The sequence below is a fragment of the Erinaceus europaeus genome, chromosome 1, assembly GCF_950295315.1.
Source record: "Erinaceus europaeus chromosome 1, mEriEur2.1, whole genome shotgun sequence".
NCBI lineage: Eukaryota > Metazoa > Chordata > Mammalia > Eulipotyphla > Erinaceidae > Erinaceus > Erinaceus europaeus.
Window position 1 is genome coordinate 115275116 of NC_080162.1, and position 21841 is coordinate 115296956.

The 21841-nt window shown below is 47.0% G+C and overlaps 2 protein-coding genes across 3 annotated transcripts in view; one reads left to right on the top strand and one right to left on the bottom strand.

The window, feature by feature from the left end:
• The window catches only part of LOC103123160 (mannose-binding protein A-like), a 38643-nt gene extending 32279 nt beyond the window's left edge, over positions 1–6364 (top strand). The window contains exon 5 of the mRNA XM_060193861.1: positions 6043–6364. Coding sequence (XP_060049844.1) covers positions 6043–6341 — 299 coding nt within the window. The 3' untranslated portion in view covers positions 6342–6364. The remainder of the gene's footprint in view (positions 1–6042) is intronic.
• On the bottom strand, positions 1393–13349 carry SFTPD (surfactant protein D). Of its 2 annotated transcripts, XM_016192832.2 has the most exons (8): positions 12978–13349; positions 11465–11666; positions 8790–8906; positions 8445–8561; positions 8054–8170; positions 7035–7118; positions 4294–4374; positions 1393–1856 (listed from the first exon to the last, which is right to left on the bottom strand). In XM_016192832.2, the coding sequence occupies exons 2-8, from the start codon at positions 11661–11663 to the stop codon at positions 1480–1482; spliced, it is 1092 nt and encodes a 363-aa protein (XP_016048318.1). In that variant the 5' UTR covers positions 11664–11666; positions 12978–13349; the 3' UTR covers positions 1393–1479. The 2 variants fall into 2 exon arrangements, with proteins under 2 accessions (XP_016048318.1, XP_016048320.2); XM_016192834.2 differs by lacking the exons at positions 11465–11666; positions 12978–13349 and adding an exon at positions 10036–10242.
• Between the last annotated feature and the right edge of the window lie 8492 nt (positions 13350–21841).

A 21841-nucleotide genomic window follows, 5' to 3' on the forward strand; every position in this document is an offset into this window, starting at 1 on the left:
GAGATGTGGCTGCCCCAATGTTGCAGAGGTGTGGGACGGGGGGAGCTCCACTGAAGAAGGGCCAGAAACAGGCCAGAGGACAGTGTCTGGTTGAAAGTAGGGGGCAGGGGAGGGACCTGTTTTCCTGTGAGCTTGTGGCTGTTGTAATACATAAGCACATATTTTTTAAAAAATCACCTTCACAGCAATGTATCAATAAAATCACCCCATTGTTAAGCATATGCCTGTGGCCAATTTTTAAAATTCATTTTGGAGAGAGGTAGAAAAAGAAGAGAGAGGGGACAAGGGTAGAGAGAGACACACAAAGTAAAGTAAAATGAAATTAAATTAAATTACCTAAATACACTTAAACATTTGCAGTGGAAACATAGACCTTGGGATGAGTTGTCCTTTGTCCTGACTGGGCTCTGGGACTGATACTCCCTGAGCCCTTGGGCAAATCCTCTCTCTTCTCTGGGTTTCCATGTCTGTCTGTGCAAGGAGGAGGAAGAGGCTTGGGCTAGATTATCTGGGAGGCAGAGTGGAAAATATTTCTGGAACCTCTGGGCAAGTAGAAAGCTGGGGGGTTCATGTAAGTGTGACTGAACCTTCTCTGTACATCAGATTCCAGAAGGAATTGAGACTGGGAAATTTCTACTCACTCCCATGAGCCAACTGGCAGCAACAATGGGCATAGACAGAAAGGATGAGGTGGCATTTCCAGGGGGCAGGGGGCACACAACCTGGCTCATGGCCAAGTGGATTGACATGGCTTGCTATCATGACACCCCTCTGTGTTTATGCAGGGGCTTGGGCTAAGGCTTTAAAACAAGAGACAGACCTTGAGTCCTTCCAGCTGGGGATAGGGAGGTCTCCAGCTTGCATTAGCTACAGGAGCTCAAGGTTCAGGGAAGGGTCCTGAACAGGGTGTATTCATGGGGGCCACTAGCTTGGACATGGAATATGGAGGCATGAGATGGAGTGAGCTCACCTTTGGAGCCAAGGACTGAGAGTTGCCACTCAGGCACTCCACTTCCTAGAATAGAAAAGGAGAAAGGAGGAAGATTTGCAAAAAAAACCAAGAGAACCACCGTATGGCTCAGATAACAGCAGGCAAGAATGGTATTCCAGTTGCCAGGAAGGTCAGAGAGTGTGAAGGAAGAGGAAGTGACCATTCGTAACGTAGGGTTTCAGGAAGAGAAAGACCGAGGAGGGAGCACTGTGATGGACAGAGGTCTGGAAGACTCAGTTTTTACCTTTGCCATCTAGAAAGTGGGCTGGTGCTCTCTTCCTCAAACAGGCCTCCCTCTGCATAGGAAGCTAGTTTCCTGTTATGCTCTGAGGGAGGGAAGGGTCTGGGAGAGAGCCTGACCCTTCAGCCTGGTCACACAACTCAACAGAGGAACCCCCACCTCTGAGAAGTGCATCACCTCTTTAATGGGACATTATGAGGCCTTGGGTTTGCGCCTCTCTGCCAGTCAGCCCACCACCTGGAATGATTCAGAACTGGCAGATCACCAGGCGCCGCTCTCCACAGCTCTTGTCGTTCCACTTGCCATTGGTGAAAATCTCCACACAGTTCTCTCCATTGCCATTATTGTTGGGCTCCCCTGGGGCCCAGTTGGAGTAGACCAGGGGCTCCCCTGTGGGGTAGATGAACTTGCCCTCCATCTTGTTGTCTGTCATGCTCAGGAAGGCAGCCTTGTTCTCAGCTATGACCAGCTGCTGCAAGGCTTCATTCTCAGCCACAGAGCGTGGGGAGGCCATCTGCCCACCAGCCTGAGCACATACCTTCCACGCCTCCTCAAACGTTTTCTCAAAGTGTCCGGTCTTGAAGATCTTGTTGCCCACGCGACGGCCATTAGGAAAGAGCTCCACTAGGAGAAGAGGAGAGCTGGGTGAAAAGTCATGGTATCACTGAGCCAGAGTTGGGGAGCTCTGAGGCTTCTGAACTCTGCCAGGATGCCCATGCAGGCTATCAGGGCCTCTACTGGGATAAAAGCAAACCATCGGTTCCAGAGCTGTCCCTGTGTGCTGGCTTGGTGGGCTCTTGTAACAGGTGGGGTCACTAGGACCCAGAGAGGCTGCCACACAGCTATCAAATGTAATGGAATACAGTTAGGAACTGGACCTTGTCTTATCCGACACTAAGCAGAGCTTAGACATTCACATTATATGCCAGAACTGGTTTTTCTTTTTTAAAATTATTTTTATTTATTTATTATTGGATAGAGACAGAGAGAAATTGAGAGGAGAGGGGAAGATAGAGAGACACCTGCATCACTGCTTCACCACTTGTGAAGTTTTCCCTCTGCAGGTAGGGACTAGGGGCTTAAACCTGGGTCCTTGCATACTATAATGTGTGCACTTAACCAGGTGAGCCACCACCTGGCTCTCAGAACTAGTTTTGCAACCACTGTGCAGAATTGGCAGAAAAGTTCAGTCAAGGAAATGTGAAGGGGTAATCTAGGAATAGGACAGGACAGGACAGGACAGAATAGAGCAGAATAGAATAGAACAGGAGTATAAAGTTTAGTTTTCTGAAGGAATATAACATAATGACCCCTGACAATGGCATAGGGTTGACTTCTCAGTGCACAGGCCAACTGAGTAACTACCAAGGACTTGGTCTGCCTCCCCACCCTAAACACATTTGTCTATGCCTCCATTCACTCATGTGCATGATGGTGCACCTGAGGGGATCTCATGATATTGCATGTGTACCTGATGCAACATCGCTCACTCCACCCCATCTACATGTCTGACTGCTCGTGTCTACACATATAAATATGCATTAACACACAGAGCCATAATTCCCCCATGTTCCTGCAGATGGGTTCCTGATCATATTCAGGTGTGCACATGCTTGCCCACCCAGCCACAGGGGACACACACTCAGGAGTGGCATGTGACCCTTGGCACTGACCCTGACCAAAGTTTACTCTGCACCTGTGGAGAATCTGTCCCCTGAGCCCCTGCTAAAGCCACTTGCATGGGAAGGTGCAGTGAGCAGAGTGCAGGGGACTGAACCTTGGACCTTAGAGCCTCAGGCATGAGAGCCTTTTTGCATAACCATTATGCTGCCTCCCCTATCTCTATAAACTCTCCATTTTTTAATTAGAGATTTGAGGGGGGCAGAAACTGATGCACCCTGTTAAGCACACATACTACCCAAGTGCAAGGACCCAGGTTCAAGCCCCCACTTCCCACCTACAGCAGAGATGCTTCATAAGTGGTGAAACAGGTCTGCAGGTGTCTTTCTCTCCCTCTTTCTATCTCCTCACCCTCTCTCAATTTCTCTCTGTCCTATACAATAATAATGATGATGATGATGTTAGAAAGAAAACAATGGCTGCAGGAGCAGTGGATTCATGGTGCCAGCACCAAGTCTCAGTGATAATCCTGGCAACAATAAAAGAGAATGAGAGAGTATGTGAGAGAGGGAGAGAGATTTGATATATCAATAAATTGAGATCTGCCTGAAGACATGGACTTAAAGGGGAAGATGGGGGTGTAATTGGGGTAGTTGAGGGTTGAGGGGGTGATTCCAAAGTGACAGGGCATTTTGCAATGTGCTTCTGGTGGCCTCTGACTCTCCAGGAGTCCAGAATTGGTGTGTGTGTGTGTGTGTGTGTGTGTGTGTGTGTGTGTGTGTGTGTGTGTGTGTGTGTATTGTGTTGGGGGGGGTCTGCTTTAAACACCCAGAGAGATGCACAGAGTCTGCTAGATCTAAGGGTTTGTCTAGATGAGACACCTGATGGTGACATTCCAGGGCCAGGTCCCCACCAGCCTTGAACCCCACCCCAAGGGTAGGAACCCAGCCCTGCCTCTCAGGTCTGAAGTCTCTGCTGCTTGGGCTTCACAGTGATAGCTGACCCCATGGGCAGGTGCCCTCCTATAGGTAAGCCATGACTCCTGGCTAGATAGCCCCTTGCCTGTCACAGAGACCAGCCTGGGGCAGGCAGGAGTGAAGGTCTATGAAACTACAATGGACTCAGGGCATTGGTTTAGTTCAAGTTGCAGGTGGCTGTGACACCAGGGGGTGTCTTGAAGCCTAACAGCCTCCTCCAAGCTTCCAGCAGCTCACAGAGTCAGGGCATGGGCTGCAACCCCACTGGCACCAGCTTCTGGAGCCTGCAGCCTGCAGCCTGGAGTCTGCACTGCACCATCCCAGTACTATTCCTAGTCTCACTTTCTGCCCCAGCTTCAGGCCCAGCCCATTCCAGTCCCAGACAGGATCCCAGTCTACCCTCAGCTGATCACCTAGGGGACTAACCCTGGGTGCCAGCCTCGGGTTCAGCTCAAGGAACTCACCTTTCTCATTTCTAGAGACAGCTTCCTGGAGGTTTTGAAGCTGTTTTTGTAAGGCCTCCACCTGCTGCCTCAGAGCTGTGTCTGCAAGAGAAAAAAGCCAGTGAAAATCAGTCCATGCAGCCAGGGGTCAGCTGCGAACCTGGGTCTCAAGGAAGGGTGCCCCAGGTACAGGCACACATTGGGGGTGGGGGTGGTATCAGGAGCTGGAATTGATCTCAGGAAGCCCCACATTTGGTGACACTCTGGCTCCTGCTGCCATGGGCTATCCTGTGCTCCCACTGGCAATAAACTGGGAGGGTCAGCAAGACAGTTCACCTGGATAGGGCACCTGTTCCATCATGCACTCAACCCAGGTTCAAGCCCACCCTCCACCACAATGGAGAGAGCTCTGGTGCTGTGCCTATTTATTTATTTATTTTTACCAGAGCACTGCTCAGCTCTGGTTTATGGTTGTAGTGGTGGTGATGGTGGGGGGGGGGGGTTGATTAAATCTGGGACTTTGGAACCTCATGCATGAGAACCATTATGCTATCTACTCCCCACCCATTTGCTTCTCCTCTCTCTCTCTGTCTCTCTCTCTCTCTCTCCCCTCAACCCCCACCTCTCCTTGTTCCTTTATCTGAAAAAGTCAATGACAAAAACAGGAAACCTAGCCTCTAACCAACCCCCCCCCCCAACAGTTTCTTTATCTCAGTTACACTGAACCAAATACTAATTTAACCCCAGGTCTGGAGAACCTCATAACACCTTTTTGGGAGTTCAGGCTGGGGCTGGGGGCTGGATAAGGCCAGGAATGCATGATCTTCAAGGACTTGCCATGGGAGGTATTTAAAAAGTTATCCTGTGGATTGGAAAGGAGGTCAGGAGATAGCTCCCCCAGTACTGCACACACTTTGCCATGTGTGAGGACCGGGGGTTTGAGCCCCCAGAGCCACCTGGAAGCACCATGCACGGAGCCAAAGGAAAGCTGTGTGAACAGTGGAGAGGTACTGTATTTTCTCTTCTCTTTCTCTTTCTTTCTCTATTTCTTCCTAACTGAAATTGGAAAGGTGGAGGATAGCCCACCGGGAGCAGTGGAGTCACGTAAGCACAAGATCCTGGCAAGAATAAATGAATCATACAGACATGATGGGCCTAGACCTCTAATAGATCCCTCTCTCCACTGTCACTGTTCATCTCCATCAGGAACAACATAATGGACCCCAATGTGGGCCCCAATAGGACCTTGCCCTCAATGTGAATCAACAATGGTAGGGACTGCCCCATTCTCAAAAGGGAGGTTAGACCAAAATCCTTTACCACTCAAGGAAGATGGGTCTGGCAATGGGTGCAGCCTAGAATGTTCCTAGCTATGGCCACAGAATATTGAGTTCAGACTTACAGGGATACAGACGTTACACATGCTCCTGCACTGAATATAGGCCCCAGATCATATCAATGGCATTGATATTGTTAACAATATTTATATGTTTTCCCAGATGTAGGAGCTACTCTCTTCCCTGATCCTGCTTTTTAGTCTTATTTCCACCCTGACACCATCTCCCCAGACAATGCCTTTGGCCCACCTGCATGTTAGCTGTCAGGCTCAGGCAAAAATTAGTAAAGTCATGGGCCCCTTGGAATATACCTAAAATAGACCTACTAACTTTTTCCAAAATGGAGACCCCAAATCTCACCCGCTATATTCTTGCCTTTAGGTTCCAGATTACTAAACAATTTGTTCTGCTTTACATCTCAGTGATTTTTCAGCCACCAAGTTGCAGATGCTACCATATTGCCAACCTGACTTCTCTGGGCAGATGGCCTCACTAATGTACCCTGGAACTCCATCTCTCCAGAGCCCTGCCCCACTAGGAAAGAGAGAGACAAGCTGGGAGTATAGATCGACCTGCCAACACCCACGTTCATTGGAGAAGCAATTACAGAAGCCAGACCTTCCACCTTCTGCACCCCATAATGATCCTGGGTCCATGCTCCCAGAGAGACAAAGAATAGGAAAGCTATCAAGGAGGGGATGGGATATGGAACTCTGGTGGTGGAAATTATGAGGAATTTTAAAAAAAAATTTATCCTATGGTTTTGTCAATATTTTATATTTTTATTTTACAAATAAATTTTAAAAATTAAAAAAGAATAACTGAATATGGGGGCTGGGCAGTGGTGTACCTGGTTAAGCGCACATAGTGTGAAGTGCAAGAACTCACGCAAGGATCCGAGTTCAAGCCCCCTGCTCCCCACCTGCAGAGAGGAAGTTTCACAAGTGGTAAAGCAAGTCTGCAGGTGTCTATCTCTCTCCTCTCTATCTCCCCCTCCTCTCTCAATTTCTCTCTTTCCTATCCAATAAAATGGAAACAATGGCTACCAGGAGCAGTGGATTCATAGTGCCAGCACCAAGCCCCAGTGATAACCTTCAAAGCACAAAAGGAATAACTAAATAAATAGCTGTGGTTTTCCTGATGATCAGATGGAAAAATAGTGCCAGGCTACTATCACTGGAGAAGAATGAAGTCAGGATGAAGCCTTGTGTGATCTGACACTAAACAGAGCTAAGGCATGCACCTTCTGCCTCCCCTATTGTTAGCTGCCAGAACTGACTTTGCTATTACAATGTGGAGCTGGACAGATAGAGTAGGGAAACACCTTCCACTTAGGGCAGTCGATTCTAGTCCAAGAAGAAGTGTGAGAGCTACACTCCTAATGTCACACTGACCTCATGTCTAGTGCTAGGGTAGCGACCTTACCTCCAGAAGCACCTTTGTCCCCCTTGGCTCCTGGGAGGCCGCTGGGTCCTGGTGGTCCAGGCAGACCTTGTGGGCCACTGTTTCCTAGGGGCAGAGAGGAGAGTTGAGTGGGCTCTGTACCCACTTTCTTTCTTTTGTTTTTCTTTTCTTTCTTTTGTTTTCCCTCCAGGGCTATCACTGGGGCTCCATGCCCAGTGCCAGGACTATGAATCCACCACTCCTGGTGGCCATTTTTTTCCATTTTATTGGACAGGACAAAGAGAAATTGAGAGAGGAGGGGAGAGAGGGAGTGTTGTATGCTTTACATTGGTTTGTTCTAGCTCTCCCCCGCCAAGAGAATTGGATCAGTCCTGTTAGTTTCGCGGGCCTCCCCGCCCCTAGGAACCCCGACAGAGTTCCAGAGTGGCAGAGTTAGAGAGAGTTCTTGGCACCGCCACGGGAAAGAGGCAGCAGAGTTCTGTTTGGTGATTAGTTTGGTTTAGTTTATGAATCGTTGTTCCTGAATAAAGAAATACAGCTTCCCTGCCCAGCCGTATGTCTCTGGTCGTCTCTGTTACCCGCCTATGAAGCTAGCCCGGCCAGCTGGAGACTCCGAATTTTAACAACAAGGGAGAAAGAGAGATCCCTACAGACTTGCTTCACCACTCCCCTGCAGCTGTGGTGCCAGGGGCTCAAACCTGGATCTTTGTGCTGGTCCTTGCCCTTCATACTATGTGCACTTAACCAGGAGCGCCAGTGCCTGGCCCGAGCTCTATGCACTTTCCAGCATTCTACCCTCCCAGTAGGCGGGCTGCCCTGCAATAGACCTTTCTTGCCTAGGCTGTTCCCATCCCCAGCCATGAGCCTTTTCAGCACACCCTCCCCACTGCTCACTTCACTCTACTTATCTCACATCCGAGAAATGTACCTTCTTTGGGAGAGATGCTCCCTGTTGCTAGCAGTGCAGCTCTGACTTCATGGGTGACAGGGGCAGGAGGTGGGGTACCAGGAGCCCAGCCCCAGCATAGCCCTTCACTCACCTGCTACACCCACACTTCCAGGGGCTCCACGTGCACCAGCATCACCTTTCTCCCCTTTGGGTCCAGGGGGGCCTTGTGCCCCCACAGAGCCCCGTATACCTGGGGTTCCTGCTTCTCCTGGGGAATGAACAAAGTGAGGTGAGTATTTAGCACCAAGCCCTCTCCAGTAGGGGAATTTGGCACTCACACCTCTAGGGTGAGAATAAATCAAGGAAGTTACTCTTTGCTGCCCGGGTTACCCCCCGCCCCATCCCACCACTGATAGTCTCTCTGGTGGGGTTGGGGTCTACCACATGCTGTTCTGGACTCTGAGATTGTCTCCCATCACATAGGAACAGCCACTATGTCCCACGCCAACCCATCCCAGTCCAGTCATAACCCAGCTTCCTACCTTTGGGCCCAGGCTCTCCTTTGGGGCCCAGTTTGCCTTGAGCTCCCACATTTCCCGGCTTCCCTGAAGGACCTTCTTTTCCAGCTGGGCCAGGCGTACCTGGAGGTCCTGGGAGTCCTGGGGGAAAGGTCCAAGGCTGTTAGCAACTCCACCTCTTCTTAGAAGGAGGTTTTGCCTGATGAGATGACGCAGCTGCATCCAAAAGATGATGCCCCACAATGGTCTTGGTCTCCCCTGAGCTGCCAGTGCTAGCTTCCTGGGGTGGGTTCTCTGCAGGCCACCTAGCCTGTCCCAGAGGCCCTGGTACCACCTGCAGACTCCTGCATTCCATGCCCATCTGCTCACCCCGTGGTCCAGAGTCTCCCTTGGGACCTGGTTCTCCAGCTGAGCCGTTTTCACCTTTTGCCCCAGCTGGGCCGGCTGGGCCAGGCATCCCGGTCTGCCCTGCAGGTCCTGGCAAACCTGTATCAGCAGAAGAAATGGGCATGAAATTGGCTGTAGGCCAAGAGGTCAGCTGCCTGCAGGGTCAGTCACATTGGTTGCTCATTCCTTCTGAGCCCTATAGGATGTAGATGCTCTCCCCACCCCCCACCCACCCCCATTTTACAGGTGAGGAAATATCTTGCTAGAAGTGAGGAAGATTCAGACCAAGACCTGTCTGACTCCTCCAACAGTACACCTTGACCTTGCACCCAGGCCACAGTCTGCATGGCCGACGATCTGTCAGTGATTATTCTGCTCACAGACTCCTAGTTCTCCCCTTCCCAGGACCTCAGTACCTATTGGAAATGGCAGCCCTGGAGATAGCTTAATGGACTGTGAGACTCTCAAGCCTGAGGTCTTGGGCTCAGTACCTGGCATTGCCACATGCCAGAGTGATGCTTGATCTCTTCTTTCTCTCACTATCCCTTTCTCATTAATAAAACAAACAAAAGTTTATAATATTTGAAGAAATGACACTAATCATCAAGGAAATGCAAATTAAATTCTATTTTTGTTGAGCTTAAATTCAACTTCATAAAAATAGATCATAAAAATTAAAATGGGGGCCCAGGCAGTGGCACACCCGGTTAAGGGCTCATTAAAGTGCACATGAACCCAAGTTCAAGCCCTTGATCCCCACCTGCAAGAGGAAAACTTCATGAGTGGTAAAGCAGGTCTGCAAGTGTCTCTCTGTCTCTCTCCCTCTTTATCTCCCCCTCTTCCTTTCAATTTCTCTCTGTCTCTATCCAGTAATATTTTTTTAATATTTAAAAAAAATAAAATGTAAGAAGCCAGGTAGTGGCTCATCTGGTTGAGTGCACACATATGTATGTACAAACTATTGTATTTTACTGTTGACTATAAACCATTAATCCCCCAATAAAGATATTAAAAATAAATAAATAAATGAAAATTTTAAAAAATTACTAAAGTCATGGGCCCCGAAAATAGACTTCCTAGTTTCTTCCCACATGAAGACCCCTAGTCATTGGCTCTATTCCTACCTTTGTGTTCCTGTTTATTGAATAATTTTCTTTATATCTTACCACCACCAAGTTGCATATGCTATCATGATGCCATCCTGACCTCCATGAGCAGATGACCTCACCTCTCCAGAACCCTTCTCCATGAGGGAAAGATAAAAACAGGTGTAGAGCATGGATACACCTGCCAACATCCATGTCCAGCAGAGAAGCAATTACGGATGCCAGGCCTTCTACCTTCTGCACCCCATAAAGATCTTTGGTCCATACTCCCAGAGGAAGAACAGGGAAGCTTCCAGTATAGGAGATGGCACACTGGACTTTGTGGTAGGAACTGTGCAGTGGTGGGAATTGTGCGGAATTGTACCGCTGCTATCTTACAATCATGTTAATCATTATTAAATCACTAATAAATAATTTTAAAAAGCAAAGTCTGGACTCAGTTCTTCCCCACTGTGTGGCAGACTTTGTTCTCATTCAGGGACACTAAATGACTTGTTCCAGGTGGTCATTGCTATAGAAACAGAGCCAGTAGACCTGTCTGACACAGAAGTCTATGACCTTTTCTTTCTGTTAAATGCATTTTTTAATATTTATTTATGTATTTTCCCTTTTGTTGTCCTTATTTTTATTGTTGTTATAGTTATTGTTGTGTTATTAATGTCATACTTGTTAGGGCAGAAAGAAATGGAGAGAGGAGGGGAAGACAGAGAGGGGGAGAGAAAGATAGACACCTGCATCACTGCCTGTGAAGTGACTCCCCCACAGGTGAGGAGCCAGGGGCTCAAAATGGGATCCTTATACCAATGCTTGCTCTTTGCGCCATGTGCAAAGCTGTGGACAAGCATGAGATTTTGAGCTGGATCTCTACTACCTATTGTGCCAGAGTGATGTGATACTCTGGTGTTCTCTCTTTTCTCATAAATAAATAAATAACTCTTTGTTGAAAGTAAATAAATATTAAAGGAGTTGGGTGGTGGTAACTAGTATACCACACACATTATCAAGCCCTGGGCCCCCACCTGCAGGTGGGGTAGAATCTTCAAGACCAGCAGAGCAGTGCTACAGGTGTTTCTCCATCTCTGTGTCTCCCCACCCACCCACCCACCCCCACTCTCTTATCAAAACAAAAGAGAAAGACGGCCACTGGGCAGGCACCAAGCTCCAGTGACAACTCTGGTGGCAAAGTAAATATTAAAAGTAGCTAACACCTTGCACAGGCACTGTTCTATCAGGACTTGCAGCTGCCAAGTGCTGGAGCAGGGTTCCAGAGTGCCCAGATAGTGGTCATTTGCTCAGTCACGACAGAAGAGGAACCAAAAGACCTCAGCAGAGGAGTCAGCATAACTAGCTGATGTAGGGAGGCTCGTGGGCACTCAGGCAATGAATCCCCTGGTGGCCAGTTAATCAGTGTTCTCAGGAGATTAGGTCTGTGGGGCAAGCCCAGCCCTTAGGGAGGAATCCATCTTCAAAGCTCCCACAGACGACTATCTAGAGTGACAATCCCAGTGCCCATCCCTTCCTACTGGGACAAGCCCATGGTCCCAATGCTACCTGGGTCCCCCTTCTCGCCCCGGGGGCCCTCTCTTCCATCCCGTCCATCTCGACCCGGCAAGCCATTCTCCAGGGGACTGCACATGACCAGGGTGCAGGCGTTGGTGGTAATTCTCTGGAGAGAGGTCTTCATTTCTGCTCCCAGTGATCCTGGCAGCTGGGTGAGCAGGATCAGCAGGGAGATGGGGAGAAGCGACATGGCCTAGGCAGGGGGACAGAAAGAAAAGAAATGCTCAGGGACTGGCACAGTGCTGCTTTGCCAAGAGTGTGACCCAGGTGTGAGTCCAGCCCCTAATGCACAGAAGAAAGCTTCCATGCTGTGGTTTCTTTCACATTTTCTCTCTCTTCTCTTTCAATGCTTTTCTGTCTTCTCTGTCGAAGGAAAGGAGGGAGGAAGGCAGGAAGGGAGGAAGACAAGCAGGGAAAGTGAAAGAGTGAAGGGGAAGGGAGGGGATATAGCATAATGGTTATTCAAAGAGATCTTCAAGGGGCTGGGTGGTGGCACACCTGGTTAACTGCACAGGTTACAGTGTGCAAGAACCTAGGTTTGAGCCCCCTGGTCCCTGCCTGCAGGGGGAAAGCTTTGTGAGTGGTGAAGCAGGGCTGCAGATGTCTTTGTCTCTCTCCCTCTCTATCACCCCCTTCCTTCTCAATTTCTGGTTGTCTCTATCCAATAAATAAATAAAGATAATTAAAAGAAAACAGAGAGATCCTCATGTCTGAGGCTCTGAAGTCTCCCGTACCACCATAAGCCAGAGCTGAGCAGCACTGTGGTGAAAAATAAAATAAAAATAAAAAGCTGCTGGGATGAATTTAGTACCCTGGTCTATGAGTGTCTGAGTGTTTCCCTTCTTTCTGGAGAAATCAGGGATGGGGGGAACCAAGAAGAGAGATGGGATTGTCTTCCTACTGAAGCTTCCAGTGTCTGGGGTCTGCGTGAGTGTCACAGCCTACTGACCTAGCCCCTCCTAGCTTGAAAAGTCTCCCACTTCTTCTAGTGTTTGCCCGGCTAGGAAGGATCGTCAGTTTCCCCAATGAATGGGTACTCACGAGATGCACCACGGGAAGGTCGATCCAATGCATCCCACTGAACTCAGGGAGCAGAGAGGGGATGGAAGAGGGGCCGGGTGGTGGTGTACCTGTTTGAGCACACGTTACAGTGCACACGGACCCAGGTTTAAACCCCCTATACCCACCTGCAGGGGGAGAGCTTTGTGAGTGTTGAAGCGGGTCTACAGGTATCTCTCTCTCTCTCCCTGTCTTCTCCTCCCCCCTCAATTTCTGGCTGTCTCTATCCAATAAATAAAGATTAAAAATTAGAAGCAATAGATAAGAGATAGAGAGAGAGGGCAGAGAGTTATTGTCTTTACCTCCCATACCTCCCATCTCTTAGACCAGAACAATTACACAGCCCCCTGCTTCCTTCACACAGGTGGGGCAGCCCCCACATGGGCAGGGAAACATTCCCGGGCTCTGGGGAGTTGCAGTGAGAGGCCAGGGCAGGAACACTCACCTTCACTTCTTTCCAGGCTCCAGGGTCTCCTAGCAAACCAGGCCTTTGTTGGCGGGCACTGCTTATTTATGCCCTCACTGTAATCTGAGCTGCCCAGCCCTGAGTTTTTTTAAATCACTCTTCCAGAAGTGGGGTCATTTTCTTCCTGTTGACTCACTCTCACCCCCACCTGGGTTTGGAAACCTGCCACCAGTGCTCGCCACGCCACACACGTCACCTTCGTGTGTGCAGAGCCAGGTCAGCCTACAGTCCCATCTGTTCCTTCCTACATGGCCTGTGTCCGCGTGTTGCAGGCATTCCAGGAAAGACGGCAGGTTGCATGAAGGCCCACAGCAATTGCAAAAGCACTCTGCACCTGTAGGTTGCAAGGGCTAGGGCTGTGAGAACCTTTTCTCTTCCTCCTTCACATTGGCATTCCTGCTCAGGTATTGGGAAAGAGCAGGGGGCTCCTTGGCACTTGCTGGCAGAGTGGGGCAGGTGGAGGCACTGTAGAAACTGAACGGCTTCTGTTTTTCAGGGGTGGCTTTTTCTTCTTGCTTTCCATCTTAGTCAAATCCTCCACTTGTTTTTGGGGGGTAACATTCCCTTAACTACCCTGCCCTCATCCTTTACCTGCTTAGCAGGGTTTGCCCTGCTGATGGCTCTGGTGATGCCACAGGCCTCCTGAGTTGATGAAAAATTGTGACAGCCATCCTCAAGGAGATATTGACTTCTAGTAACTGCAAGGTCCATCATTGCTTGCCCCCATGTCTCTGGAATGTCATGCCTTGCATCAAGCCCAGTCTGTGCACAAAGACCAGCAGCCCCATATACCCAGCCCTCTCCTTTGGCCACTCTACCATGGAGTGATGTCTCCTGACTTTGGGTGGTCCTCATGTATTGAGGAATCTATAATTCCAGTTGTCCTCAGTACTGCTAGGTGCAAGGACAGGCATAAAGATCTGGGTTCGAGCCCCTGCATCCCCATTCAGGGGGGACGCTTCATAAGGGGCGAAGCAGGTCTGCAGGTGTTTATCTTTCTCTCCTCTCTATCTCCCTCTACCCTCTCAATTTCTCTCTGTCCTAACCAATAAAGTAGAAAAAAATGGCCACCAGGAATAGTAGATTCATAGTGACAGCAACAAGCCCCAGCAATAACCCAGAAATAAAAAAAAAAAAAAAAGTCAGGTGCCAGTGTAGGCCAAGACAGCGCAGCCCTACCTGTCAGAGTGGGAGGGGACATGGAGGACACTGGCAGGGACAGGCTGGTGGGGGAGGGGGCACTGAGGGGTGTGTGTGACTGCTGGGCTTATCTTCACAAAGTTCCACCCAGGGTATCACACAGGACCTGACCTCACACAGAGCAGGGGACAGGGGGGCCCTCAGTGACCCCCCCACAGGAGTGGCAGGAGAGCCCCACTGCCAACAAACTCCAGTGCTGGCTCAGGGAAACTCTGCACCCAGTACCTTGATCAGCCCAAGAAGGCCCTGGCTCCCAGAAGCCCTGTGGCTCCTCCCCTGCCTCCTTCCCAAAATCTGGCCCCCACAGCAACTTGGGACCATTCCTCTGACCTCCCACCTGGCCCTCACTGCTCAGCACCTGCTTTGCAGGAATAGAAGACAAGATATGTACTTTTATTTATTTAAAAAAATAGAGGCAGAGTGGACAGAGGAGATAATGTAATGGTTATGCTAAGAGACTCCCATGCCAACAAGGGCAACAAAAGGGAATAAATAAATAAAATAAATATTAAAAAAAAAAGAGACTCCCATGCCTGAGACGTCAAAGACCCAGGTTCAATCCCCCACAGCACCGTAAGAAAGAGCTGAGCACTGCTTGGGGAAAAAAACTGGTGGAGCACCTGGTGCCTGCCTTCCTGGATTGTGACCCCACTCCATCCACACTGTCCTGTCTTCAGGAAAGAAGGAAGTCCTGCCAGTGGCTGTCTGACATATGTCCCCTAGAGCAGGTAGCTCCCGCCCATGACTGTGCACACAGTGGCTGCCACCTACAATGGTCATTTGCTCCTGAAACGGTCCCTCTGCTACAGGCAATCCATGCCCATAGGATGTCTTTTTTTCTTCCTTTCTTCCTTTTTTGACATCACTTGGGCTTCACTGCCGCGGACCACCACAGTGGATGAGCAGCAGGAGGGTCAGGGGTCTTGAAGGCAACCTCCCGGTGGGTCAGGAGTCAGCACAAGGGAGAACAGATAGACACCACACTCTACTGGAGGGTGAATCTGGACTCATTTTAATAGTGAAACTGCTTTAGCTTTTATACTTTTTTCAGGTTACATTTAGGTTGCCTAAACAACCAGCTTAGTCTTGTGGCTTTGGCAAGCTACATGTTACTCCCCTATAACTGTAAAGAATGGTACAATACTTAGTATCGCCCTGTTCTCAGGGGAGGTCATACCCAGAATTTTTTTTGACTTTTGCGGAGGGCTACTTCTATCATTAATCTTCTATGGGGGGCATACAGATCTTTGCCTAGTCGTGGACCACTGCTCATCTAGGTCTGGTACAGTTTAACTATTAATCTTTCTTTGTTTCAATACGTCAACTTGTACCAGGGAGGCCTCAATCTCTGCATTCTTTCTTTGAGGGGAAAGTCATAACATGACTTCTTTTGTCTGTCTATGCTGACCCACCTTCCCCACTTTCATAATGTGACTTTCAAATATGCCCCTGTGTAAGGGAGAGGGGGTGCTTCTGACTCTCCATTCCCACCAGGCACTGCCAAAGCACTATTAATCAATTGTGACAGTATAATTATTTGTAGCAATAACGGGGGTGGGGGGGAGAATGCGTCGACCCATTCTCATCCTCCTGCCCAGCTTCCTTGAAGTATGAATGCAGATCCAGAGGAGATGACCCTGTCAGGCTCCCTGGCGTTCGTGACAGGGTGGCGCACTTCACCAGTCTGGGATGACTTTTGCAACAAGGGAAAGACACACACATACACACACACACACACACACAGAATGATAATAAATGTGTGTGAGAGAAATCATAGCACCAAAGCTTCCTCCAGTGAGGACCTTGGCAACCTTATTATTATTATTATTATTATTATTATTATTGGTACTCATGTCTACATGATCTCACTTCCCCTTACCAACTTTTTTTTCTTTCAAGTTCTGATAGAGACAGAGAGAGGGGAAGAGAATGGCAAAGAAAGGAGATAACCCACACCTCTCTTTTACAGGTAAGGAAATTAGAGTTTACTGGGATTTTCTGCAAAACTATAGAACTTTCCCAAATGTCTAGATTTTTTTTTGTTAAGTATTCAAGGTATAGGAAATGCAATTCATGCTTGACATCTATTTCAGATTAATTCATATGTCAAAGGAATCCACATGGTCCCATTTCTATTTGAACAAATTGCTATAAGTCCAAGTGATAGGCCCAACGGGTAAATATTTCGTGTATTATCTAACTTAAATCTTGTAGTGACCTTGTGTGGATCAAGATTATTTATACCCATTACATACCAAAGCAGAGAAACTAAGAACCAAGGAGGGTGGTCTGGGAGATGGGCAGTGGATAAAGCATCGAACTCTCAAGCATGAGGTCCTGAGTTTGGTCCCCAGCAGCACATGTACCAGTGTGATGCCTGGTTCTTTCTCTCTCCTCCTATGTTTCTCATTAATAAATAAAATCTTTTTTAAAAAATTAAGGAAGGACCTTTAAAAAAATTGTTATCTTTATTTATTGGATAGAGAAAGCCAGAAATCAAGAGGGTATGGGGAGACACGGGAAAAGAGATACCTGCAGCCCTGCTTCACCACTCAAAAAGCTTCCCACCTGAAGGTGGGGCCCAGGGGCTCAAACCCAGGTCTTTGGGCATTGTAACACATGCACTCAACTAGATGTGCCACCACCCGGCCCCAGAAGGGAAAATATTTGAAGGAACACAAATCATGGTGGAGTAAAGATTCATTCATTCATTCATTCATTTACTTGCCACCAGGATTATCACTGGCTCCCTGCAGCCCAATAGTTAACATGCAGGTGGGCCAAATGTGCTGTCTCAGGAGATGGTGTCAGAGTTGGAAATAGGACTAGAAAGCTGGAACAAGGAAGAGAATAGCTCCCAATATGGGGAAAATACACAAATACTGTTAACTGTAAATCTCATTGATTTGATCTGGGTCCCATATTCAGCACTGGAGCCTGTGTAACCTCTGCATCCCTATAGGTATGAGCTCTCATTCTATGGTCATAGCTAGGAACATTCTAGGCTGCACTGATTGCAGAACCCATCTTCTTTGAGTAGCAGAGTAGGCCCACCCAAACTCCCTTCAGAGAATGGAGCAGTCCCCACCAATGTTGACCCACATTGAGGGCAAGGTCCTGTAGAGACCCTCAACAGGGTCCACTATACTATTCCTGATGGAGATGACCAGTGATAGTGGGGATAGTTATCTGCTAGAAGTCTAGGCCCATTCTATCTATGTGGAAATCCCAGGATTCCCCAGATAGGGCTCTGGACAACGGAATGGCCGAATAGTGGCCAAAAAGAGGCATCATTCAAGTGTGCCAGTCTCTTGACCATACCCAGATTTTGTAATCCTTACATTGTCTGACAAGCTTATCTTTGGAGTGATTGAGAGAAGTGAAACAGGAAGTAGGTGCGGAAGGTATCTAGGTCTAAGTAGAAACTATTTGATTATTATGGTAACCAATACAAAAAGTATCTTTTTTAGGTCTTTCTATTTGCTTGTTGCTCTTACTGAGTCACTGCAAGTCAAGCTATTGTGTACTTTTACATTAAGGTATATATTTTACCTTAACTTCTAGATACATGTGTTTATGTGTTCTGTCTCATGGGCCCTGGTACTATATCTAGGTTCTGTGGCTTTGTTAGAAGGTGCAACACCTGATATGGAATTGAGGAGTCTTATGACCTAGGAATGGTCTCACCAGAGTTCTGGAGCTGAAGGGTTGACATTCCAGGCCTGGCATCTCTGGACACAACCCAAGGTGAAACGTGTCAAGGTGATACTGGTTGCATTGATTAAGCTGAGATCATCAGATGCAGTATCAAATGGAACGGATCAAGAGAAGCATGTGGGAAAACAAGCCACACCCCAGAGGTTCCAGGACTGGGAGAAATATGGGTTTCTGGGAGAAACAGAGAATGGGGAATTCTCTGCTGTCTTGGAATTTAAGAAGGAAATATATAGTTATTACTGTAACCAAGTGATTTGGGAACTTGGTTTACTTTGAAAATCCCATGTTTAGGATTTGCTGTACTGTACAAGGCCTCATCTTGATTTATGCCTTTTAAAGCTATTTACATATAGCTGTTATCTTATAGAGTGACACAACCAGTTGCTTCTGATATCCCTGGTCTAAGACTATAAGTGATTTAATATTTCAAATAAATAGTTATTTTGAGAAATGTATAAACAATTTAAGCCCATCGTTAAATTTCAGTCAGGTTACCAACTTGAAACCTTAAGTTCTTAGATTGAAGGAACTAGGGTCTATGTATCAAAAAGTTCAAGACTTTTAATCTATTTCCCCTTCATACTGATTAAATAGTAATTTATGTAGATGATATATTAACACCATTCCCACCACCAAAGATCTGTGTCCTACCCCTATCCCCCCTATACTAAAGCTGAAAATCGAACCTAACCCTCCACCCAGAGTTTTTACTTTGGTGAAATACTCCAAACTCAGTCAAATTCTATTTTGCTTTTCCCTGTCTGTTCTTCCTTCTCCACTTCTGTTTATGAGTGGGATCACCTATACTTTTCTTTCTCTTTCTGACTTACCTTACTTACCGTAATTACTTGTAGCTCCATCCAAGATGGGTTGAAGTAGGTGGCTAATTGAGTACCATTCACCTATTGTTGGGCACCTGGGTTGCTTCCAGGTTTTGGCTATTACAAACTGTGCTGCTACGAACATATCTTTTTGTATGGGTGTGATTGAGTCCTTAGGGTATATTCCTAGGAGAGGGATCATGGGGTCATAAGGTAGGTCTATTTATAGCCTTGTAAGTGTTCTCCAGACTGCTTTCCACAGGGGTTGGACCAATTTACATTCCCACTAGTTGTGCAGGAGGGTTCCTTTATCTCCACAACCTCACCATCATTTGTTGCTGCTGTCATTTTTGATGTATGACATTGTCACAGGGGTGAGGTGGCATCTCATTGTTGCCATTATTTGCATTTCTCTAACAATCAGTGACCTGTAGCTATTTTTCATGTTTGTTGGCTCTTCAAATTTCTTCTATAGTGAATATTCTGTGAATATCTTCTCACCACTTTTGGATTGGGTCATTTGCTTTTTTGATGCTGACGTGGGGGGCAGGTCAAGTCACAGGAGGTCATGGCAATGGACTATTACTCATGGTGAGCCTATACTGCCAACTTGTGAAAGGCACTGAAAGCTCAGTTACTTCACTGAGGTAGTGCCAGGTGCCTGAGGGGTAACTTGAGAAGACTATTTGGGAAGCTGTAAGTATTGGAGGAGTTTGAAGACAGAAAGGAGAACAAACTAACACAGTTGAACCTGCACGTATTTCTCTGTCCCCATCCCCTGTTCAAAGTTCAGATAGCCTGTTCTCTGCCCTGATGCTTCTTGCACAACATGCTTACAGATAACCTTCACGCCCATGCTTTGAATCACTTTCTCAACTCTCGTCCATTTTATGTCTTCTTAGACATGATTGGCTTCAGACCAAAATGTCCCATATAATGCTGCCTTGGGAACATTGATTATTTTGAACTAAAGTTACTTGAGAAGAGGAAAATCTGTTACACTGCTGGTGGGAATGCAAATTGTATGGAAAGTCCTCAAACAAATAAAAATAGAAATACTTCATGTCAGAGGTCTGGGAGGCGTGATTTATGGAGTAGCCATGATCTGACCTCTGTTCTCCCTGAAACAACTATTGAACACAAGAAAATGAATTGGACATATAATCTACAGCTGAAAAATCTATAGCCTCAGGTGGGTGCCCGTGCATGTGGTTGGGGAAACGGGAGTGGGCTGGAAGACACAGTCAAAATCAGAGCTCTGGGTAGATGGCTTAGTGCTGACAACCTATGCCATCTTGGACAGTAGCACAGTTATCAGACTCTCCAGGAGAAAAGAAATTGGAGCTTAAAACCTCTCAATCTTGGACTCAGGGTTGTTTTTGGGTTTTGTGGATTTTTTTTCTCTCAGTCTGAGTTTAAGACTAGGACACATAACTCAGATAGCACACATGATAGTCCAAAACACCCCTCCCCTCCCCACCACCTCAGATTATACAAACAAATGAAACCCAAAGATCACAACACCACCATCTGCTGGACAACAATAAATAACACCATACATGTGGAAACAAAGGCAAACAACTAAATATGCCATAACAAACAAGCAAATCAGACAAAATCCAAGAAATTCCAAACACAGACAGTCTAACAGAGACAGACTAAAGAGAACTTATGAGAACTCTACAAAAACTTAAGCAAGAGTTGAAAGAGCATTTTACTTTGGAATTAAGACACACAAAAGAGAAACTCAGGGGGTCGGGCGGTGGCGCAGTAGGTTAAGCGCATGTGGTGCAAAGCGCAGGGACCGGCGTAAGGACTGAATTTAAACAGTGATCTCAAATTCTTAATATGTTTCTAATAATGACTTGTTCTTTGAAATTTTGACTCCTCTAAAAGTTTAGACCAGGGAGAAGAGAAGCAACCGGTGGCATTACTCTATAAGACACAGCTATATATAAATTATGCCAAAGGACATAAATTATGGTGATGTCATGTGTGTACAGAATATGCTAACAAAGGGATTTTCCAAGTTAACCCAAATGCCGAATAATATCATTATAGCAATAACTATCTATTGCCTTCTTAAACCCTAAGACAATAGGAACCTCCCACTTCCTCTATAAAATCTATATTTCCCCAAGTCCTGGAACATCTAGGATGAGGATCACTTTCTTACATGCTTCTCTCAATTCACATCAACTTTACAGCATCTGCTGATCCCAATCTAATCAATGCAACACATACCACCTCAGCATGCTTCACTTTGTGTCCAGAGACGTCAGATACGGAATGTCAACCCTTCAGCATCATTACTCGGGTGAGACCTTTCCTTTCTCATAGGATGCTCTAATTCCATTTTGGGTGGCTCACTTTCTAACAAAGTCCCAAAACCTACATATAGACCAGGTCCCATGAGATAGGGCATATGTGCACAGGTATCCATAAATTAGGGATATATATACCTAAAAGCGAAAGTACACAATAGTCTACAGTGAGTCAATATATGCAGCAAGCAAGTAGAAAGACCTAAAACAACACCATAAAGTGCCCAATGAAATAGTTTCTACTTAGACCTAGATACCCTCCTCACCCTACTTTCTATTACATTTCCCTCAGTTAATCTAAAGATAACTTTATCAAAGCAAAGACTGAAAAAGTTGAATAAGGGCAAGATACTGGCATACTTTAACAATGACTCTTTAGTCACTGTCAGAGACTGGAGCAGCATGAGGGAGGCCCTGAGATGACATTGGAGGACAGAGAACTAACCAGGAAACTCAGGAGAAGATCTACACATCGGTGGCATAGCGGTGGGGCTGTGTTGGAAGTTCTTGCCATAGGAGTCAGGCAGGAACAAGGAATTAAAGGGATGCAGACTGAAGAGAAGAAGTCAGACTCTCCCTATTTGCAGATGACATGATAGTATACATAGAAAAACCTAAAGAATCCAGTAAGAAGCTTTTGGAAATCAGCAGGCAATACAGTAAGGTGTCAGACTACAAAATTAACATTCAAAAGTCAGTGGCATTCCTCTATGCAAACACTAAGGTAGAAGAAGTTGAAATCTAGAAATCAACTGTCGGGGTCTCTGGCGGGGTGACCTCC

Excerpts from the sequence above, each read along its gene's own strand:
- SFTPD (XM_016192832.2), bottom strand. The coding sequence starts at position 11,663 with ATGTCGCTTCTCCCCATCTCCCTGCTGATCCTGCTCACCCAGCTGCCA. Across the intron at positions 8,907-11,464 it reads GGGCGAGAAGGGGGACCCAG|GTTTGCCAGGACCTGCAGGG; the intron begins GTAGCATTGGGA and ends CTGCTGATACAG. Across the intron at positions 8,171-8,444 it reads AGGAGAGCCTGGGCCCAAAG|GAGAAGCAGGAACCCCAGGT; the intron begins GTAGGAAGCTGG and ends TTCATTCCCCAG.